The sequence below is a fragment of the Schistosoma haematobium genome, chromosome 1 (genome assembly GCF_000699445.3).
Source record: "Schistosoma haematobium chromosome 1, whole genome shotgun sequence".
Taxonomy (NCBI): domain Eukaryota; kingdom Metazoa; phylum Platyhelminthes; class Trematoda; order Strigeidida; family Schistosomatidae; genus Schistosoma; species Schistosoma haematobium.
In genome coordinates, this window is record NC_067196.1 from 49,470,202 (window position 1) to 49,493,907 (window position 23,706).

The 23,706-nt window shown below is 37.6% G+C and overlaps 1 protein-coding gene across 2 annotated transcripts in view; it reads left to right on the forward strand.

The window, feature by feature from the left end:
* The window catches only part of BTK29A_1 (Tyrosine-protein kinase Btk29A), a 55,600-nt gene that overhangs the window by 8,932 nt on the left and 22,962 nt on the right, over window positions 1-23,706 (forward strand). For both annotated transcript variants that reach the window (XM_051208948.1, XM_051208949.1), the window contains 5 exons: window positions 2,522-2,721; window positions 10,100-10,240; window positions 16,418-16,883; window positions 19,060-19,163; window positions 22,458-22,546. In XM_051208948.1, coding sequence (XP_051074353.1) covers window positions 2,522-2,721; window positions 10,100-10,240; window positions 16,418-16,883; window positions 19,060-19,163; window positions 22,458-22,546 — 1,000 coding nt within the window. The remainder of the gene's footprint in view (window positions 1-2,521; window positions 2,722-10,099; window positions 10,241-16,417; window positions 16,884-19,059; window positions 19,164-22,457; window positions 22,547-23,706) is intronic.

The following is a 23,706-nucleotide window of genomic DNA, read 5'->3' on the forward strand; positions in this document are numbered from 1 at the left end:
GAAACACGCACATATAATTTAAAAGTAGTTATTCACTTAGCCTCATCTAGTCATTATTGAGAACATGGGCGAATTCCCCTCCATGTATCTAGCGTTTTTACTACGTTTTTGGTCTCTCTGGGATAGGTATAGTACTAAGTTCAAAAGTAGAACAAGCTCTCTCAGACTGGATTCCCCATAAACAGTCACTTGAGCTCAGTCCGATCAAAATGGGGAAGAAAGAACGTGGAAAAATAAGAATGCACGATGTCGTCGTATCTGTCTACGCTCCCACTGACTGTAGCTCAAATAAAGTAAATGAGCCCTACAAATATCCTTTTGCTCTACTACAAAAAGACAACCGCCCAGAAGTAAGTTTAGCAACAGATTTTAGTACCCAATTAGGTTTTTAAAACCAAAGTGAAAGATTCGTAAGTGAGCCTCACAGTGTTCCAGCTCAGGGAACAGGCAACTGCGACTGACTGCTGTAACTATGATGTAACAATCATTCCTTAGTAGCAAACACCAACTTTAAGCATAAAGAGAAACAATGTTTGAGATGGTGACCTTCACAATGGACTCAACGTTGAACGCATATAGAACATACCTCCTTTAGTCATCTTTGCAAAGACTCAGCATAAAACTGCCACTCATTCTGGGGCAAAAATCTAAACTATGATCATGCTTTACTAAGAGCACGCGTTTGTTTGCATCTTATTAGATTCAGTACAGCCTCAACAAGAAAACCCCTTGAAGTTCAACTTAACGAAAAAAGCCAGAAGTATATATCAACAACAACTAGAGAAGCAGTTGGTCCATCGTCGAAGTAACTTTAACCCCGCTGTGAGTCGGCATGATATCTAGAGAGCATTGAAAACAGTGATGATATCTACTGTAACTAACTAAAAAGCCAAGACAAAGCAGTGGGCTTCAGTAGTATGTGTTGAGTTTATATATGCTCGGGAACTCATCTTTCGGACTCTAAACACCATGAGCATCGAAAGCAACTTAAGTGTATATTGACAAAAAGTCCACGCAGTGACCGCGAGCAGCGGTGGGCAGCAAAGCAGTAGAAAGAACAGTAGCGATAGGAAGTAGTTGACAACTTTTCAGACTTATGAAGGAACTCGGTATTATGAATTCAGAAGTCAGTTAGACTATTCCAGGGGAAAATGGGACCGTGATCTACTCTCAACACAGGAGGCTAGTACGATGAGCAGAACACTTTGACTGCTCTGCAACTACCCTTCAGTTGCTTACTTTTAGCAAGCAATATTAATGGGATGTCAATATGAGACTTTCAAATCTTAACGAAATTATAAATGCCATAGCTAATGAAAAGGGAGAAATGGTAGCAGATCCTAATGGATTAAGGGTGGTAGTCCAGTCTTAGCAGTTAAATTAACTGGGATCTTAGCTAAAATCCAAGACCTGAATATAATCCCATCTGACTGGTCTCGATTGCTGATTGTCCCAGTTTATGAGAAAGAACAGAACTTCTCTTATGACAATCACAAAAGAATCAGTTTGACCAATATATAAAGTCTGAAGTATCAGCTTCAATAATCATTTAACGCTTATCTAGGGTTCACGAAAAGAAAACTAGAGCAAGCCAGGGTAATCTCAGTCCTAAACATGGATGTGTAGATGAACTATTCGTCCTGCGTTACGTTCCCGAACACGGACATATGAACGGTCGACCATAGTTGTATTCATTGATCTTGCGATAGAACTTAACACCTTAGATAACTCACTAAAGTTTGCGCATATTCTTCAGTCGAGAGGTTTTACTAGCACACTTAATACCATACTGTACTTTTGAGTTTCCTGCAGGTCACGCCTTAATTATATTTTACGTTTTTTAGATGCAAAACACCCCGGAAATTTTCAGAAGATACTAGGATTATTTCTTTTTAACCCCGAAATAACTATACAGTCTGTTCATTCCAGTTTCGTTATGGAATCCTAAAGTAGATTATTGATATCTAGAAATTTGAAGGTGAACAGAACTCTAAGCATCAGTGTGTGGATGAATCAGACATGAAAGATGAAATAATGATTTGCGAATAACTTTACTTCATTTAACGATATATCCGGCTTCGTTGTTGAGAAACACTATTATTTTCTGGAAAAATTGTCACCGAAGACTAAGTAAAGCTTGGATTTATTCCAGTCTTTTCAGATTTTTAAGTTGCTCTTGGACTTTTAGTTTAAGTAATTAGACTCATCTATAGGGTCACCGAGAGCACACTCTTTGACTGTATTATGTAGGTAATAGATTCGTTCCCAACTTCATTTTTGGCTCGTTCTTGTTCTCTGGTGGCCGGGACACTGAATAAAAATGTACATAAGTTACTATGGTATCAAAAGAAAAGATATTTGTGAGACATAACATTTTACTTGTTAATTCTTTGCTAATGAGGATTTCGTTTCAGACTAAACACATTGAATATAGCAATTACTATTGTCAATATTTTTATTTAAAATTTTTTTAAGTTTTTGTACACGAAGTATACTACTTATTATCCTAACCTGCTTTTAGGATGAAGGAGAAAATACCGTTATTGCAGTACACAACTACAATCCTGTAAGGGAAAACCAACTGCCTTTACAAAAAGGTGAAAAGTATTACGTAGTCAATCAGAGTAATTCTCAATGGTGGTATGTTAGGAATATGGCTGGTCAATTGGGTTATGTACCTACCAATTATGTTCATAAACCAAACAGTCTGAATTCATTCGAGTAAGTTTATATTATCGACCCTAATAATTTTATTACTAACTAACCAAATATTTCATTTCCATCGAGCTTTTGGCAACAATTCAGTTTCGTGAGAATTCCACCATGTAAAGGCATTTATTGCCCGACCGTAAGTGCTCCCTCGACGTGGTGGTCGGGACTGCCTATCATGATGTCTTGAACGAGCTACATTGGCTGTAACACATGTTTCTTTAGGTCCTACGAGGTCAGATAGTTCGGTTGAAGGACAGTATGACTAAAAGCACCAACCTAAGGTCTGATGGTGAAGCCGTACTACTTTTTGTATAGGGGTATGACAGTGTGGCGTACGCTACGTATATCGACATAAGTATTATGTGACACCTATAGGAGTTGGGAGGCCTGGCAGCAGAAGGTTATGAAGATCGGATCGAAGAGATCGGGAACAGAGAGTAATTGCAATAGCAATGAAGCTTGAGACAGTTGATGGAGGATTCGCAAATGAAGTCTTGAATATATGATTTTCACATTTTACCAAAGAACTCTGTAGATCTGTGTTGAACAATTAACTGGTTATCCCAACCTGAGTTCTCATTCATTACATTTTGGTGTCACTATCAAGGGAAAGGCGGAGAGGGGGATTTCTGCGAAAGCCGTTGCGTGGACTAGAGAGGAGGCGCTTGTTGGGGCAGTCTTGTGCGGCTAGATGACGTCGAGTGGAGCGTTATAGAGGGGCAGCGGTTGCTGTCGACGGAGAGGGGAAGTATGACGTGCAGCTGCCGGCGGACATCAGATGTAGGTGACTCGACAGTTCTCTGGAGCGCATGCGTCAAATGTCCCGGGTGTTGGGTGTACATCGGATTTATATGGTCCGGCATTGCTACGGTGGTCAGCGCGCCGACGGGGACCGTGGCACAGTCTGCGAAAACGGAGAAATTGGCACGGAGAGTATAACCACCTCAAGAGCGACTGTTTAAAGGGGGCGAGTGTGGTTTATGCTACTCATGTTGACATAATTAGTATTTAACGCCAATCGGAAGTGGAAAACCTGCCACCAGAAGACTAATTAGATTGAGTTGAAGAGAATAGAAAGGAATCTAAATTGGAAGGATCATAAACAATGTCAAGGACAAATGATGGAAAGTTTCAAATTCAGTATTCAATGTATGGTTCTCATATTTTAATAAGATATTGTGTAATTTTGTTTAGGCCACAAATTGGTTTTACCCACCTGTTATAGTCCATTACGACAGCAGCATCTGTAGTGATCCTGCCTTCTCACAAAGGAAGAGAGGGATTAGAAAGGTCGACCCTAAAAATACACACCTCGTCTTATCCCACGAAGTTCCGGTAAGATCGCAAAAAAGTACGGACCCAACACGAACATTACTCACAAGATTGTCGTGTGTAACCAATCTCAAGCAGTTATCCCTTGGGCACTGCAGTCACGCTCTCAGGTCACTCAACCAACTCTAACCCAATTTCCTTTACAGGTACCTCTATAAAAACCTTTATACGGTATGGGCGACGAGAAACTGCAAACCGCCCTGAAACCTTAAGCAGCACTGTAATCAAAGTCAATATATCTTTATCGGCACCCACCACCAATGCTAATGGTTCGAGTTCACGAAATGTTATTCCTGGTCTCCTTAAACCACACTCCAATCTACATATTGGAGCTTTCAATGTTCGAACCTTGGGTCAGATAGGACAACAGGCCTCCTTAGCTAGGACACTAGTCTTGCGCGGTCGATATGTGCTACGTCTCCGAAACGTGCATGCAGGGTCCAAATACCATCATTCATTTGACCTCACCTTGTCAATATAAAAAACCGGTGCGATTTATTCTTACAGTATCTGGAGACCCCACTACTACTTCACGTATCCTCTTTGGTGTCGGTATAGCAGTATTGAAATCTAGAGCAGAACAAGTTCTCACTGACTGTATTTTAATAGACAGTCTCCTGTGCGCTGTTCAACTAAACGAGACTAAGAACTCGAAAAGATAGAAACACACTGCATTGCCTCTTCGTTGTCTCTCTCTACGCTCTCATTGATTACTGCTCGGACGAAGTCAAAGTTTAGTTTTATGGGAAGCTATCCAATCTCACTCAGAAAGTCAAACGCTTAGATGTAATAGTGGCGGGTGATTTTGTTCCTTATTTAGGTAAACTAAACTAAACCGAAATGCACTTAGGCGGGTCTTACGGTGTAGCGGCTCAGCAAAAGATAATGACGACAACTATGCTCAGATAACTGCCTATTTCTGGCAAACGGCAACTTTAAACATGAGAAACATCGTCTGACGTGGCGACCTACACAATCGACTCATCGATGAATTGAAATAGATCGAGCTGCCATTAGCCGTCTTCGGAGGAGCTCGGTTAATGACTGTCATCCATTTTAGAGCATATGTTTACACTCAAATCATTCTCTAGTTCGAGCACGTATTTGGCTGAGTCTTACTGGATGTAGAAAAGCCACAGAGAAAACCCCTTAGACTTCAACTTAATGATGAAATAATTAAGAACATATTTCAGGAACAACTAGAGAAGCTAGTCAACTTTGAAAATGATATCTATCACGATGCAGCGCGGTATGGTTCCCAAAAAGCTGTAGAAGCAGCAGTGACATCTACTAGTAACTCAGACCAAAAGGTTAGGAAAAATCGGGGGTCTCAGCGGTGTCTATAGAACTCAGGCTCCGAACGCGATGAGAAGCGGGGTCAGCTTAAACGTAGGCTGATAAAAAGCCTACGTAGCAATCGCGAGTAGTGGTGGGTAGTGAAAGTAAAAGTGATGGGAAAAGCAGCAGCAATAAGTAACAGTAGACAACTGTTCATAATTATCAAGGAGACGGATGTTAAAAACCAATCTGTTGGTGACCTTCATCCACACTTCAGCCACTCACTATCTCCAAGCAACCTGAGTAGCAAATTAATGTAAGTCCTCTAACTTTTAGTGAGGTTGGAAAGGCTATGGGTAATCTAAAACAAAGGAGAGCATCAGGACCTGGTGGACTAACCCCTGAGATTTTTAAGGGTGGTAGTCCAGTTTTAGCAGTTAAATTAACTGGGATCTTAGCTAAAATCCAGGAACTAAATGTAATCCCATCTGACTGGTCTCAATCGCTGATTGTCCCAGTCTATGAGAAAGAACAGAACTCCTCTTATGACAATCACAAAGGAATCAGTCTGACCAATGTAGAGTTTGAAATATCAGTAGTTTGCTCCGTTCTACTTTGTGGATGTGAAACATGGTCGTTAAGAGGAGAGGATATTCATAGGTTACTGGTGTTCGATCATGGGTGTCTTCGAAGCATTGCTGGTGTATTTTTGGACCACGGGGTAAACAATGACTGAATTAAGAACAATGTATTAGGTTAAGATGGGAGATTGGTTGATGAGGTAGTAAATCTTCATCAACTGAGGTGGTTGGGACATGTTTTACGTAAGCGCAACCACCGCCTACCTCGACGAGAAATGTTTTCTGGTTCAGGATTAGGCTGGGAAAATGCTAGGGGCTACCTAACCATAAAGTCACTGACAATTAAGCTTGGCCATTTTAGCAGGTGTAGACTGCCTGGTTGGGGCCCGCATGATTATCGTAAACAATGGTTAGAGGCTTTGAACGACATGACTCAAAATCGTCTGCAATGATACAGGTGCATCCATTCTTTGTCTTCCCCGAAATTCTAAGATTCTATATTCCTCATAACGTTTTTCGTTTTTATCTCACTGAATTATATTTCCTTTTAGTGTCGTATCTTTGATGTCTTATCTTTCCTATTACCACTGATACTGTTACTACCTCTATTATTCTGGGATTTGATTTGACAGTTCCATCCCTCTGTGCTAATGGAGTATAGCGACTTGAACCGATGTACATACATACAGGTTCTACGTTGCTACTGACTGAATGACATTAGAAAATGCACTTCCATGGTTCACACTTTTTTATCTCTAATGAAGTAACGTATGTTCTTGTATATCCCTAACTGCTTGTCCTAATCATAAAGATCTTTCTAACGTGATACTCTGAGGACAGTATTTCAAATATGACTCGTTAGTCTGAATTATTCGTTGAGAAATTTAATTTCTGGGTCGTAAAATGAAATTAGTCCTGCTACTAACCAGAAAGTGCACTGCTGGTAGATTTGTTTCCCTTGTTGTTGTACTGAAATAATATCTGATGGACAGAACTGCATATCGTTCAAACTTGACAAACGCCAAGTTGTCTGATGTTTCATAATCTAGACAATCTATTTTCCAACGTTTTTCTTGCAAACTAGAGTGTATCTTGAATATAAATTATACTCGGTACTAAAGCTGAATAGCATTTAGTGGTCTGATTTTGCATCCAGAAGAAATGGCAAACTTTGGTTTCAATTACCATAATCTAATAATAAGGTTCTGAGGTTAAAGCTATACCCTTTTGTCCCACAAATATGCTTATATAGACAAAAATTACGTAATTACTATTTCCTAAGCACCCATCCTCCCAAACCTGTGATTGTAACTGCTCCCTTAACCTAGTTTTAGCAAACATGTGTTCTTAACCAATATAACCCCAGTCCCAAGTAAAAATGACTTACCTCCTCCAAAATTTACCAAAAGGCGAACTCATCACATTTCTGTTAACCAGACAATAAATCCTCGTAGGTACTTACAACTTGCGAAAAACGTTTAGATAATCCATCCTAATTCTACTTAATAAGTATACCAAGATTATTTGCGGAGAAACTCCCGCTTGGCTATCAAGGTATGTAAGCAATACCCCTGTTGACTCAGCTTGATCTCATACGTAATACACAGTGAAATGAGCCATTAAGGAAATAACCTGGATCAGTAATCCACCGGATTGTTCTATCTGGAATACGTGATATTTGGAATCTCTTTGCAACTACTTCATACTTTTGCTTAAAGTGAAAGTAGTTTTGTCACGTATTAGTCTAATTATCTTGATATTCAAGATTAGTTCCAAGAGATGTGAGCTCTGGAGATAAAAAGACAGTTATTGTGCTACACAAGTATTTACAAAGGATGACAATGAATTCGGTTAGTGTAATGTTTACCAAAGGAAACGAGCTAGTGGCTCCTCAAATGACCGGAACAGCAAGAAATAGATCAGTTCAACTAGGTATTAGGAACTTTTATATCCACCGTTTAACCACTTAAGTGGGACACTGACAGTTTTTGTGTAAAGAATTAAGAAAAGGCATGCATCTGTAAGTCAGATCAAATCTAAAGATTTTCGTAATTTATAGACCAATGTTTCCCCATATTTTTCACTTTCGGGTTTATGAAGTCTAGAGATGTTTTATGGTTATCCCGTTTAGTTCTTTTAATATATCACTCGAAATGCTGAGATAGTTTTGTGCATATTTGTGATTATTTTTTACCGGTTCACAGATAATTAATGATGATTCATACAGAGTAAAAGACTTTACCGTCAAAATGTATAAATTAATCTGTATATTTTTTCTTCACATTTTGGAGACTTGCCATAATGTCTTGCATATTTGAAGGAAAATTCCCTGGTCTTTTCATTAATACACACAAAGTTAGTCGTCTGTTCGAGTTTGGTTTGTTCAGTATTTGACTATTAAACGCGTATTCATATTTCCATTCTGTTGGTTTGTCATGATTATTGATGTCTGTCAAAGACATATTTGCTTAAAACACTCTATTTTAAAATTTGTTAGAAGCGTATACTTAAAGTTCCGACCACCGTAATGAATAATTTTATTTAGCATAAAGAAACTTAGTTATTTTCATTTGAATCTAAATCCTAAATTTGTGCTATGTGGCTAACTCTAATTTTTGTTCCGTATCCTGTGTTCCAAATTTGATTTTCACGTCCTTTCTTGAACCAGATCACAAACAGTTTTCTCAATTCAATATTTAATATTCAAATTACTGATATGCATTTTGAACCGTATCTAAAGAATGATAAATAAACTGATATTCCCTCACATCTATCATCACATACTCTCAATAATCCACTACTCTTTATTTTTTACTGTTCTATTTTTTTTATTTTCTAATTTTCATAGTGTGTAAGTAACGTAGATATTTTTGATAGACAAACTTAATCTCTGTCGTTCTCGTGTGTGTATTTCAGTTGCAGTTGTATCCATTACTTGGTAATGTCTTCAATCCTCACTTGTGTGAGAGAATTGTATTAGGTTGGTCGAAATCATGTCGATGATTTCGTCTAGTGAATACTTACAAGTTCGAATAGTGGGCTGTGTGCAACGTATCGTGTAAAAGATGATGATATTACGTAGTTGTATGAACTTTGATAAGTGGAGCCCCATTCAAATCGTTATCGTTTTAGTGAAAAGTCGAGTTTTCGAACATGTTAGTTACAGCCGTATCGTCAATTTCTCGGTGCAAATCCGAAGTATTTAAACCATAGTATTTTATAACTTCTTTTACAAGCCCTCATCGAAATATCCCTCCCATAACATTGAAGAAATACAAAATATTATAAAACAAATTTAATTCATCAATTGAGGATTATGTTAAACATTTTATCCTTCGATTGCATACAAAGTTGAATTATTTCCTTCTTGATACCAACTTTTACCAGATACACTTCCAAAGAAAGTATAATACGTGTAAAGAGGTAACTTAGCTTTGCTAGAAAATATTTACTTTGATCGTCTGTAAATCTATCTGTTGAGCTTTAAAAAAAGAATGCATTTGACTCCTGGTAAGTTGTTTGTTTAATATCTGCTACTATATCCTCACCACACACTAAACTGATTGTTTATAACTGACAAATGTTGGTTAATAGATCATACAAATAGTGGTTCATACTTGTATCTTACTTCCAAAGATATTTATCATACTAGGCGTAACAGTTGCGTATTTTTAATTTATCAAGTTTCTGTTTTTCGGTCAAGTGTTCACGTGTTCGTTTGTCGAATAAGCTGTTTTTAACAATTTTCTTACCAATCATTTCATCTTTGTTGAGAAAATTTCACATACGCTGTCTATAAGATTGACGAATTAACTAGATTTACAATGCGATAACTTTGTCACTGTTTAGATCCATCTTTCTCCAAAACAGAACAGGGAACATAAGTTAACGAGAAAAGTATAGTGATAGACTAATTTAGAACACAAATACGGAGAGAGAATATTCAAGGAAATATAAAACTCCCTTGTATAACTTTCTATTGATATTATCAACGAAGAAATCGAAGTTCTAGTTTACACTATTTTTTATCATTTTACTTAAAATTTATCTGCAGGTAAGGAATTTTATCAGTCTTTAGTTAAACTTTTTGTCTCTTAGTTTCCTGTTCATATCAAACTACTTTAGTTTTATTTCATTTCGTGCCATTCATTTGGGATGTTAGTACATTAATATCATTTTCGTTCGTTGTATTTCAGTTGGTATTACAAAGATATTACCAGGCAACAAGCTGAAGCTATTTTACTAGACGAGAATCGCGAAGGTTGCTTTCTTGTTCGAGACTCAGTTAGCAAAAAGAATACATACACTTTATCAGTTACTTCGAAAGACCCTGAAGCGTAAGTTTCATAATAGATAAATTTGATAGAAAACCAACCATAATTTTATGTCATCTCATATATGAAGATGATTTTCTTTACTGATTTACTTAACTCAAGGAAATGCTAATCAATGTGTACCAGTGGGAAGCCGTTTCATCCTTATTCGTTTTAAATAATATTATTTTATCATCTAACTGAAGGCATTTTGTCTTCTGTTTCGAAATAGTCGATTTTTTTCTCGCATTACTGGCCAACTTAGTGTAACTCGGTTACGCTCTCATGTTCAACTGTAAATTGAGACCACAATCCTGTGCCTATTTATTGATTTAGGTTATCTATCATTACAAAGTTTTAAAAAGATAAAATTAATACATAATGGTAACGTTACAAAACAAAATAGTCGTACAGAGTTAAAATTAGACTAATCCCAAATCTCTTATATTAATGTATTAAACAAAATTCTGATTGACTCAATTATGCTTCGTATTTACAGTTATATGTAGTGTCCTCGTCTTATGCACCCGACTAACTTCATCATAGATCTACTGATGGAAATAACATTCTCGTCGACTGAATTCTGGGGTATTAATCTCCTTCCAGGAGGTCCACTTATCGACTTAGAATACACAGATGACATAGTCCTGTTTGGTGAAGACGCTGACAAAATGCAGAGTCTTCTGGTAGCACTGAGCAACAATGCCAGAATGTTTGGAATGCGCTTCTCTCCCTCGAAATGCAAGTTGTTGCTTCAGGACTGGTCTGCGTCAACACCTGAACTAAGGATAGGGAGTGAAGTAGTCGAACGCGTCGACAACTTCACTTATCTTGGAAGTCTGATCAGCCCTAATGGGTTGGTGTCTGACGAAATCTCAGCACGGATTCGAAAAGCTCGCTTGGCTTTTGCCAACTTACGTCACCTATGACGCAGGCGAGATATCCGTCTATCAATAAAAGGACGAGTATACTGCGCGGAAGTCCGTTCTGTTTTACTTTACGGTAGCGAAACATGGCCATTAAGAGTAGAAGACACTCGTAAGCTATTAGTATTTGACCACAGATGCCTCAGAAATATTGCTGGCATCTGCTGGGATCACCGGGTAAGTAATAGTGAGGTTAAACGCAGGGTATTAGGGAATGATGGTAAATCAGTTGATGAGGTTATGAATCTTCATCGACTGAGATGGTTGGGAAACGTGTTACATATGCCTGAGCACCGATTACCGCGACGCGCAATGCTAACCGGTGTTGGGGATGGTTGGAAGAAAGTTAGGGGCGGCCAAGCCAAAACGTGGCACCAGTGCTTGAAGTCACTGACTTTTGGTGTGAGTCATATTGGTAGATACATACTACTTGGCTGGGGTCTGCGTGACTATCGTAACCAATGGTTGGAGATTCTTGCTGACATGGCTCAGAATCGATCACAATGGCGTCGGTTTATACACTCTCTGTCTTCGTTTAAGCTATGAGACCAAAATTATTTCATATCTTTCTTTCTTCGTACTAAATCTTTTTTCCCCGACCGTTGTTGCTACCTTGACGTGGTGGTCGGGCTTGCCTATCGTGATGAAGCAACCGAGGTATACTGGCTGGAACAACCGTTCCTCAAGGTCCTACCATGTCAGACAGGTCGGTTGAAGAGCGGTAAGACTAAAAGCGACAAACCCAAGGTCCGAAGGCAAAGTCGTACTGCTGACTGTACAGAGGTGTGACGGCAGTAAGGTGTTTCCTTCAGACAACCAGCATGACAGCGATGCTGCCTTCCCACAAGGAGGGGTGGGGTTAGAAAAGGTCGACCCTAAAAATGCACACCTCACCTTACCTCACGGATTTCCGTCTCCGGCGGTAAGGCCCTTTGAAGAACGGAGCTAACACGTCAAAAACCTCCCACGAAAAGGCCGTGCGCGACCGGCCTCAAGCAGTTGTCCCTTGGGCACTGCGGTCACTGAGACCACCTCTAATTCAATTTCCTTTTCAGGTACCTCCAGAAGAACCCTCCCTCGGTGTGGGCAACCGGGAAGTGATAACCGCCCTCATACCTCTAACAGCACTCGAGACCACTGTATTCATAATCAACCTTCCTCTTCAATTCCTATTATTCCTCCTACATCGACTTTCCACTCTAAACTTCCTCTTTCGGCTTCCTCCTCAAGTGTCACCGTAGCCAACGATTCTAGTGCTCAAAACCCTGTCCCAGGTCTACTGAAACCTCGCTCCAAACTACACATTGGAGCCTTCAACGTACGCACCCTATGTCAAACCGGTCAACAGGCATCCTTGGCTAAAACCCTAGAGTTTCTTTCCATTGATGTGTGCTGTGTCTCCGAAACACACATACAGGATTCCAGTGTGGTCATTCACTTGACCTCACCTCGGCAAAACGTAGAGCCAACGAGATACACCCTCCGTGTATCTGGTGACCCGATGGCCAGTTCTCGTGGACTGGCAGGTGTAGGCATAGCACTAAGCATGAGGGCGGAACAAGCACTGCTAGAATGGATCCCCGTCAACAGTCGTCTATATGCTGTTCGGCTAAACGGCTCCGTAAAAACTCGGAAGGATAGGGACACACGTCGTTGCTTTTTCGTCGTTTCTGCCTACGCTCCCACTGACTGCAGCTCAGATGATGTGAAAGATGAATTTTACAGAAAGCTTTCTGAACTTCTTCAGAAAGCTAAACGCTCAGACATAGTACTCATAGGGGGTGACTTTAATGCTCAGATAGGTAGCTTAAACCAAACAGAAAGGCATTTAGGTGGATATTTTAGCATTCCAGCACAGCGAACAGATAATGGTGACCGTCTGCTGCAACTGTGCTCAGACAATCGCTTATTTTTAGCAAACACAAATTTTAAGCATAAGGAGAGACATCGTCTAACATGGCGACCCCTACACTAAACCAGCGATGGACTCAAATAGACCATATTGCCATCAGTCATCGTTGGAGAGGGTCGGTAGAAGATTGTCGCTCATTCTGGAGTACCTGCTTGAACTCCGACCACGCCCTAATACGGGCACGCATCTGCTTGCGCCTCACTGGACGCAAAAAGCCACATTAAAAAGACCCATTAGAACCGAACTGAGTAGCGAGGAAACCAAAAGTAGGTTCCAGGAACAACTGAGGTCACGATTAGGTAGTTCTGAAGACGAGGCTGACCCAGATGTTGCTTGGAAAGATATACAAGCAGCTGTGGAAGCAGCAGTGACATTTATTAGCGACTTAAACCACAGAGTTTCAAAGAACCAGTGGATTTCTTCAAAGTCTATCACACTGATGGATTCTCGCAAACTCGTCCCATCAGGTTCCGAACATGATGAAGAGCGACAACAAATCAGATCTAGGTTAAGAAAAAGTCTAAGAAACGACCGTGAGCAGTGGTGGGCAATGAAAGCAAAAGAGATGGAAAAGACGGCGACTATAGGGAACACAAGACAGCTTTACAGACTAATAAAAGAAACTGGAATTAATAAGTCAAGTGTAAGTGAGATTATATCGGAAAAAGACGATACTCTCATCTGCTCCCAGTCCAGACGTTTAGAACGATGGGCGGAACATTTTAGAGAACAGTTCAGCTGGCCTTCAGCTACTCTACAACTACCCTCGATTCCCCGATAGTGTGAATGGAACATTGAAGTAGGTCCCCGAACTCTAGCAGAAGTTAAATTGGTTATAGTTAATCTGAAACGAGGAAGGGCAGCTGGTCCAGATGGACTGGCTCCAGAGGTCTTTAAGGATGGTGGTCCAATTTTAGCGATTAGGTTGACTAATATTTTAGCTAAGATCTGGGAGTTGGACGTAATCACATCTGACTTGTCACAATCACTTATCGTCCCAATATATAAGAAAGGGTCAAAATCATCCTGTGACAACCACAGAGGGATTAGTTTAACTAATATAATATCTAAAATACTAGCTTCGATAATTATCAGACGCCTAACTAAGACTCGTGAACTGCAAACACGAGAGACTCAAGCTGGCTTCAGACCTGGTCGTGGCTGCATCGACCACATATTTACCATTCGTCAGATTTTAGAACACAGGGATACTTATCGTCGTCAGACAATGGTGGTCTTTCTCGACTTAAAAGCAGCATTTGACTTGTTAAGGCTCTTTACTCGAACACTACTAGCCGAGTCAGAGCTTATGGCGAACTGTCATCTACTTTTGCAACCTCAAGTGGTGTCCGTCAAGGCTGTCCACTTTCCCCATTTTTGTTTAACTTCATCATAGACCTACTGATGGAAATAACATTCTCGTCGACTGAATTCTGGGGTATTAATCTCCTTCCAGGAGGTCCACTTATCGACTTAGAATACGCAGATGACATAGTCCTGTTTGGTGAAGACGCTGACAAAATGCAGAGTCTTCTGGTAGCACTGAGCAACAATGCCAGAATGTTTGGAATGCGCTTCTCTCCCTCTAAATGCAAGTTGTTGCTTCAGGACTGGTCTGCGTCAACACCTGAACTAAGGATAGGGAGTGAAGTAGTCGAACGCGTTGACAACTTCACTTATCTTGGAAGTCTGATCAGCCCTAATGGGTTGGTGTCTGACGAAATCTCAGCACGGATTCGAAAAGCTCGCTTGGCTTTTGCCAACTTACGTCACCTATGGCGAAGGCGAGATATCCGTCTATCAATAAAAGGACGAGTATACTGCGCGGCAGTCCGTTCTGTTTTACTTTACGGTAGCGAAACATGGCCATTAAGAGTAGAAGACACTCGTAAGCTATTAGTATTTGACCACAGATGCCTCAGAAATATTGCTGGCATCTGCTGGGATCACCGGGTAAGTAATAGTGAGGTTAAACGCAGGGTATTAGGGAATGATGGTAAATCAGTTGATGAGGTTATGAATCTTCATCGACTGAGATGGTTGGGAAACGTGTTACATATGCCTGAGCACCGATTACCGCGACGCGCAATGCTAACCGGTGTTGGGGATGGTTGGAAGAAAGTTAGGGGCGGCCAAGCCAAAACGTGGCACCAGTGCTTGAAGTCACTGACTTTTGGTGTGAGTCATATTGGTAGATACATACTACTTGGCTGGGGTCTGCGTGACTATCGTAACCAATGGTTGGAGATCCTTGGTGACATGGCTCAGAATCGATCACAATGGCGTCGGTGTATACACTCCCTGTCTTCCCTTAAACTAAGAGATTAAAATCACTTCATATCTTCTACGAACCAATTTTTTCTTCTTGTACTATATCTCTATATGCAATCTTTCTCTTATATATTACCACCTTTGACCTAACCACTGCTGTGAATCCGGTATTCATCTTGTTGTGCTGATGCGGTATGGCAACCTGGACCGATGCACATATGTGCCTTGTCCTACGTTGTAGCTGACTGACTGACTGAAATCTTTCTTCCTGTACCATACCCTTGTATGCAATCTTTCTGTTATATATTACTACCATTGACTTAACTACTCCTATGAAGTTGGTGTTCATCTTGCTGTGTTTATGAGGTGTGGCAACTTGGACCGATGCACATATGTGCCTGGTCCTACGTTGTCACTGACTGACTGACCGCATTATCTCTGAGTCTTTATTCATCAAGTTACTATAAACTAACATAAGCTAACCCAACACGAATAGCCTTCAATTATTTTATAGAACGGACTTATGAATTTTGGTTTTATAAGATAAATATTTAAATGAATTTACATGTAGTAACTTCACTGTGTGTTCAAGACAATATAACAAACTGGTTGTCTTAGATTGCTTTCCCGTACCTATTTTAACATATAACTTTCAAGATGTTAGTAACTATTATCGTTGTTCTAAAGTTATCAGTTTATGATTGATTGTGGTTACATGAAAGAAATTTTTTCCTTTCGGTGTGTTCTCATCATTCATCTTTTTGCTCGTCTTTTTATTTAATTCCTTCCTTCTTTTTTATTTAGTCCTTCTTTTTTCCTTAATTTTGTTTTAAGATTATATTTATACGTATATATCTTAAGCCATATACCTCTTTTCAACATCGAAATAATGAATTCTGTGTACTCGCTAAATACTATCAATCACCCTTCATTCGTGTTTTTAAATACTTTTGTTGCCCAATTCAAGTTTGATGTATTTCTCAAAATTAACGCCTGCGATTGAAGAATATTTGCTTGCTACTGAAAATTGTTTGTACGGTTGCCGAAAATATTAAAACTTGTGTATTTCTTTTGATACTTATTTTATTTCAGGCCAGGAAAATTAAAAGTACATCATTATCATATCCATAGAACAGAATCATCAAGTCTGAATGGACACATGAATGGATGTGGTGTCGGTAGTGGTAGTGGCAGCAATAGTGGTTTAAATTCTACTGCATCTGTAGCTGCTAGCGTTACAGTTACAACAACAACAACATCTAATACCATTGCAAACGTGAATGGTTCAAATAGTACAGGGTCAAATACCCCCAATGTTGGATCAACCACTAATGGTGAAGCACAATATTACTTATCTGAAAAGCATGCGTTCCCTACAATCAGTGATGTTATACATTATCATAAGCATAATTCTGGTGGACTAGTTGTCCGACTCAGATCGCCACCGACCAAAGATCGAGAAAGTCCTGTCACTGCTGGAATGGGTCTAGATGAGTTTGAACTTGATCCAGCTGACCTTCATTTAGAAAGAGAGCCAATCGGAAAAGGACAATTTGGAGTAAGTTGTTTTGATTGCAACAGAATAGCATGAATTCACTTTATTTTTTTTCGTTCTCGTCAGTTACTAACAACCAGTGATATTTAAAATCATTTGTGCAAAATGGCTTTAAATTACTTACATGAAAGAGTTAATTTGGAAGTTATTTGGAAGAAACATCAGTATAGTATAGCAACGGTGTGAATAAATTTAATAGACTGATTAAAATATTGTTAAAATATACCTTATGTAAAAGAATATTCTACAACATTGTTGTTACATCCTAATTCACCAAAATACCACTTTTTAAAATTATTGATTTGATATGTCAGAATTCTTATATCCTAGCTTTACCAGTCTTAGAATTCAAAAACTACTACTCATGTGCTCAAAAGACGTTCAATTGCAATTCAATAACACCATATACAGTTAAATTGATGGTGTGACAAAGGGAAGTCCATTGTGTCCAGTTAAGGCAGATATTTTTTATGGGGTATCTTGAAAACACAGTGCTTACTCAAGCGATTAGCGAAACGACGGAATACTCCGAATATGTTGATGAAACGTTTACTTTTTGCAACAGTAAATAGCATGCAATCCGCCTGTTAGAACTCTTCAGTAATGTTCATCCCAACATACAACTTACTATGGAACACGAAAAGAGTGACGTGTTCCACTTTCTTGATATTGTCATATAACGTAGGGGACAATCCAACCTTCGGTTTATCAAGGAGTACTTGAAATGGTCTTTGCCTGAATTTCACTAATTTTTGTCCAATCATTTGCAAGAAAGCATTGATCAAATCACCATTTCATGGGGTAGAAAGGATATTAACCACTACAGACAATAAAAAACCAATATCTATAAATTTCAACTCCAAAGGTAATGACGCCCCAAGCACAATCAGCAGGAGGCTTGACAGTTCATTACCCGGCACCTAAACTATAAATTTTGTGTGAAACAACATGTTCAATAATCCAATCAAAGGTTGGCTAACACCCCTCTCATGCCATTTTCAACTGTGTTTAGAAATTTACGTGTAACTGCCAAAGCAGCTACGTTGGCTTGACAGAAAGGAGGACATATTTTAGAATTTCTGAACATGTTCCAAAAAGTCTCAGAACAAGAGATAGAACAACCTTAGACTGTACAATTACCAAATATCTCTTGAAAACAGGAAATCAGGTCGATACCTTCCAATATTTCAAGGTGACTAATAAACAACCAAGCTCCACTCTTTCACATTTTGCTGAAGACGTTGCTATCGGGCCTCAGAAACGTGATTCGTGTGTGCAAAAAGAGATGGTTATTAATCTTTCCTTGCCTTGGTAACAAATATTCCTTCGTTGCGTCTTATTTTTTTCAACTCTTTCCTTCAGCTGTCTACAGTATTACGTCATTTGTTTCGACTGTCTAATACATTAGTAATCTTATTTGAATTAACTGAGTGTTACTTATCTTATTCTTGCTTACTAGCGTTTACTTTTTACGTAGCCGTTTGTTTCTGGTCCTATGGACCTTTGTTGTAATCAATGTTGTAGAATGTTCTTTTAAATAAGGTATATTTTAACAATATTTTAATCAGTCTATTAAATTTATTCACACCGTTGCTATACTATACTGATGTTTCTTCCAAATAACTTCCAAATTAACTCTTTCATGTAAGTAATTTAAAGCCATTTTGCACAAATGATTTTAAATATCACTGGTTGTTAGTAACTGACGAGAACAAAAAAAATAATATGAATTCATGTTATTCTGTTAGAATTTTTGTTCTTGCTCTCTTCAAGATGATAAAGCGAACTTTGTGTATGAAACATTAATTATCTCAATGATAAACGGGATATTACAATCCTTTACAAATGGTTTATTTGCATGTAATTTTTATATGCAGAATAAAAGTCTTCTTATTGATCTGTATTGAATATGTACCCACTCATCTCCCACTCAGCTTCAGGTGATTAGTAAACAAGTGGGATTCCTGACTTATTTATTTTACAACAGTGCTGTTAATTTCTGTTGAAGTATGAAAAACGTTCTAATGTATTTTGCTAGATTTTTATGAAATTCTACATTTGTATGTCCACTAAGTAGTCAGCAAAACGTTGTTTTCTGTAGTTTTATATAAATTTATTTGCTACTATTTTATTTTTATCATTACAACTGTACACATATTCTTTTTCTTGTGTTGTTTAGGTTGTGAAACGTGGCAAGTTCCGTAACATTCCGGTAGCTGTTAAACAAATGGTTGAAGGGGCTATGAATGAAGATGATTTTATTGAAGAGGCTAAAAATATGAGGTAGTTTGTCTTTGATCGGTTTCACTTCGCATCAAATTTTGGTAACAGACGACTGGTTTTTTAACATTATAGTTTTAAGGTAGAATTATGACAGTGATTTCTAGTCTTGTCTAAGATATTCCGTGTAAAGATCTTATAAAGTCAATCATCGTAGCTATGTTTGTTAATCAAATATTTTGAGTTAAACAATAATTATAATAAAATACACAAAACTATCATATCATTGCACGATCTTCTATAACAGGTAAATTATTAGAGATAATAGATGATTACATAACTTTACTCATCAAATAAAGCAAAATACACAAATATTTTATGATACTAGATTACTTACTCACTTGATGTATGATTCTAATTTTATTTTAAGTTTATACATATAACTCTTAGTATCGGATCATTCGATCAACAGTCAATTGGATTAAATTTTTTTGTTAAATGAGACGAACATATTTCTTTATGTGTCAATATCACATCAATTAATTCAACAATTCAAGATAAATATAGGATCATTTACATTTACATGTATATTTTTTGTTTGAACACATAAACATTGGTACAAGGGAGAACCAAATACATATGCGTCACACAATAGCAATAAGGTCGGTAGCTGTTATTATTGATGTGTGAGGGCTGTGATACTACCCGAGTGCGCAAACCGAAGCAGGTGGTTTTATTAGGAGGCCACACCCTAAGCCTTTGATCTGAAGGTCTAATCCACACGGCAGTGGAGCGACGTCAGGAAATGCAGTCCCATGGTAGTCGGTGACCAATAATTGGCTCATACGCCATTTGTTCCCTCAGGATCCTGGGACCAATGTACACCATTGGTTTGGAATCAGGGTTTTCCAACTCCCGTAAGTGGATCCTCCATGTCCATCAACCCGGTTAAAGCGCCAGACACTCGTTTTCCGTCTTCTAACTCTCCCTGACGTCGACCGTACCAGGGCATTTAGGGGCATACTTAAGATAACTTTATTGGAGTTCGCAACTGAAATAATTTGTAATCAATAAAGATTGTTTAGTGCTGGAGATAAATGGATTGTTTTGTTTGCATTCGTAGTTTGGTTTACTGGCGAATGTCAAATTGGAAGTACGTTTAGATTTTCAATTTCGTTCACCATAGGATATCGTGGTGTTGGAATTGCTTAATCATAATATGTGATTTCTAAAAACAAAAACTGTTTTTTGACCACAATGACGTGTACATATCGGTTTAACCAAGTTATTTTCGATCTTATACAGTCCCAGTTCATTTTACAGTTTGAAAATTTCCCGCACAATTTAAACAATAAAAAAAGTTCATTCGAGGTATACCAATACCCAGATAGATTATATTAAAGTCAATTGGAAATATAACATATTTTTCCTTCAAAAAGACATATTGATACTCTTTAGTGACTGCCTTTATATTTATGTCCCAGATGATCAGATAATAGCATCGTGTCATATTAAAAGCCTCTATAAACAGATGTTTTGTTGCTTAACTTGGTTTTCAATCATTAAGTTGCACTGTGAATCTTGCTCAACCACAATTCGTTTAAACTGGTGGTTATTATTACAAGCCTCTTACTCGTAGCGAAACATGTGAATATGTATTTAGTTAAATGAATTTTAGCTCAAAACCTTAGATACACATAACCTTGTAGTCTGAATTTTATCCATCTTTAAAGGAATGAAATATTTGTAATAAGAACAGTCAAGACGTATTATGAGTTTTCATTAGACTGATATCATAGTCAGCTTTTATTCTTTTGACTGCTTTCTGAACCATAATAGAAGGGAAACTCAGTTATTAACGCATTCATCTTTCAACCTTGTGTATCAGGTTTGAATACCGTTTCATCTACTTTTGTTTTCGGTAGCCATGTATTACTATCTTGATGGAGTTGTTGAAACACATATGGAGAAATTCGAACGCTTCACTTCTATCTGAAGTTTGTACTGATGATGTCGTTCAGAAGAACGATGAAAGCTCCACGACCAAACCATCCAGCTCACAGAGCAAAACTCCATCAAAATCATCCACCTGAGCTACAAATCTTGTCCACCATGTTTTACTATCCCTTACGCTTATGATGTAGCTGAACACTGAATGCACAAATCTGTACTTGATAAAAGGGTTACGTTTCCTGCATAAATATTACTGGATTTTATGTATGATGGATGATAGATTAGTACACTTTCATGTTACTGCTACACCATCAGTTGGGCTTAGGTGTATATACAAAATTGAGATAGTAATAAGCAAAAGTCTTTAATTTCAGTACATGTAGTAGGTCAATTCTCTTGGATTGTCGTTGATACTGTAACTCCATAGTAATACCCTTGACCTCATGTGTTAGTTGTAGATCACTAATTAATACACAAATGTTTACACATTTGTTGTGATGAGATAACTTGTTACGCTATATTTATCAAACTAACAAGTGAAAAACTGACTGCACATGTATGTTGAAAGTTCATGATTCGATTACTAGATTGAGACAGATTTTCAGATACCTTTAGTTATTCTAAACAAACTTGAACGAATCTTGGTATTAATAAAGCTTGAGGAAATTTGTGTTTCTTTTATGCAAATAAACGAGAAAAAATTCTGGATAGTTTTAATGAAGTGAGTCAAAAACTAGATCGTATTGTTAATCTAAAAGTTACTGGTTCAATTTTTTGTTTATCCATGACTACTTACTTTTTCATGTTTAGTCATGATTACCAGAGAGAGAGAGAGAGATTGTGACCGTTGGAATGTTTTGTTGCATTAATAAATGACATCCAGTATAAATGTTACTCTGTTATATGTGGTAATAACCATTTATTATATCATAAATACTGTCTGTTGTGCAAATTGTTTTTCAAAGTTTCACTTTATTTTGGGAATATATAACCACATAAGTATGTGGCATGTCGTACTGTTTTTCCTTTATTTTAGTTGAAGAGAAAGGTACATTTTCGTACATCATAATAAAGCATGATTTAACACGAAAATTGTACCCTGCAATATTCTATTCTCGCTTTTTTCTTCCCAAATTCATGAAATTTTCTCTAGTGTACACATCAAATTATTCCCCATCTTTCTCAACATTCATCCTACACTGATGCTTTTAGTGTTAATTGATCTAAGGGAAAAACTGACCAATATACTCGAGAATAATACACGTGAATTTCCTTGTGGTAGTGAATGTTATGAAACCAATTTTTCTCATGATTATTATTATTACTATGCGTCGAAAATATGAACAATGTATGCAGATTCATACGTTGTTCATACATTTATATTATCCTCTGTTCCATTTCTAGATTTCTTAATCATCCAAATCTTGTACAGTTATTTGGTGTTGTATTGAAAAAGCGTCCAATTATGATAATCACTGAATATATGAAACATGGTAGGTGTCCTATTTAATATCCAGATATTCAATATCCATTTGATTTCGTTTGTTTGTTTTCTTTTTGTGAGACCTTTTCTTGATGAATATCACTAATTCATATGGATTAATAATAGGCTAACGTATATGAAGTGGCACTTCAACTGTAATATCCAGAGTAAGAAGTAGCCAGTGTTCTAAGTTGAACCTGTAAAATTTGTATGTTTGTAGTGGGTTTAACATTCAATAGAAAGGGATTTATATTAATTACTCTATATTGACGACTGAAAAAAATTCAGCCACACAAACATGGTACATCTGATCCTATAAGATATGAACTTGTTTATGATAACCTTGACAGTTGACCATGTCGAAAGTAATAAAACCTAGACTATATTTATCAAAGGCCAATGCAGATTATTCAATTTATTAGATGATAGTATGTACAGAGCAAGATTCCAGACATATTGTAAAGTATACTGTCGATCTTGTTCATCTTACAAATAATATGTGTTTTATTTGATAGTCATGGTATCACTAGATGATATGCTTCTAAGATCTAGAAATCTTTTAGTTTTATAGAATTGAGTTCCTTGTTCATTTTAGTGTTTAAAGCTACTAACCTTTTCTTTGGTTCGAAGCTATTGGTTCCCATTATTTTTACGTATGGCATTCAAGGAAAAAGGAAGTTTGCATGGAAATGCATTTTAAGCTATTTCCGATAGTCTGGCCTTCCGTCTCATTCTATTGGCCGTACAGAATACTGCATCTTAAGTTATTGCTACAAACAACTTTGGCTCAGTATGCACTTTCCTCTAGATTATTCAAAGTATTGTTATCATTATTAGCACCACTGGTTTTACATCATACTCTAGAGATTTTGAATAGGATTTTCTTTTTAACCATTATTTGAAAAGGGATATTTCAATTTTCATGTATCTCATATTCTCACTGTAGAATATATAACGTAATTTTATTACTGCAAACTCCTTACTTCTGACTTATACCGACTACATTTTCGTATTGGTTAAGTTTATTTACAAGTTTATACATTGTTAAATCTTGCCAAGAGGTCTTTTGGCTCATCAAACATCTGATTTTAATTAACTGGGAAGGAAAAATAGCATTTATACCGTCTTTAGGGTGCTTAATTGACTTTAACTTTAATATTAAAGTGTATA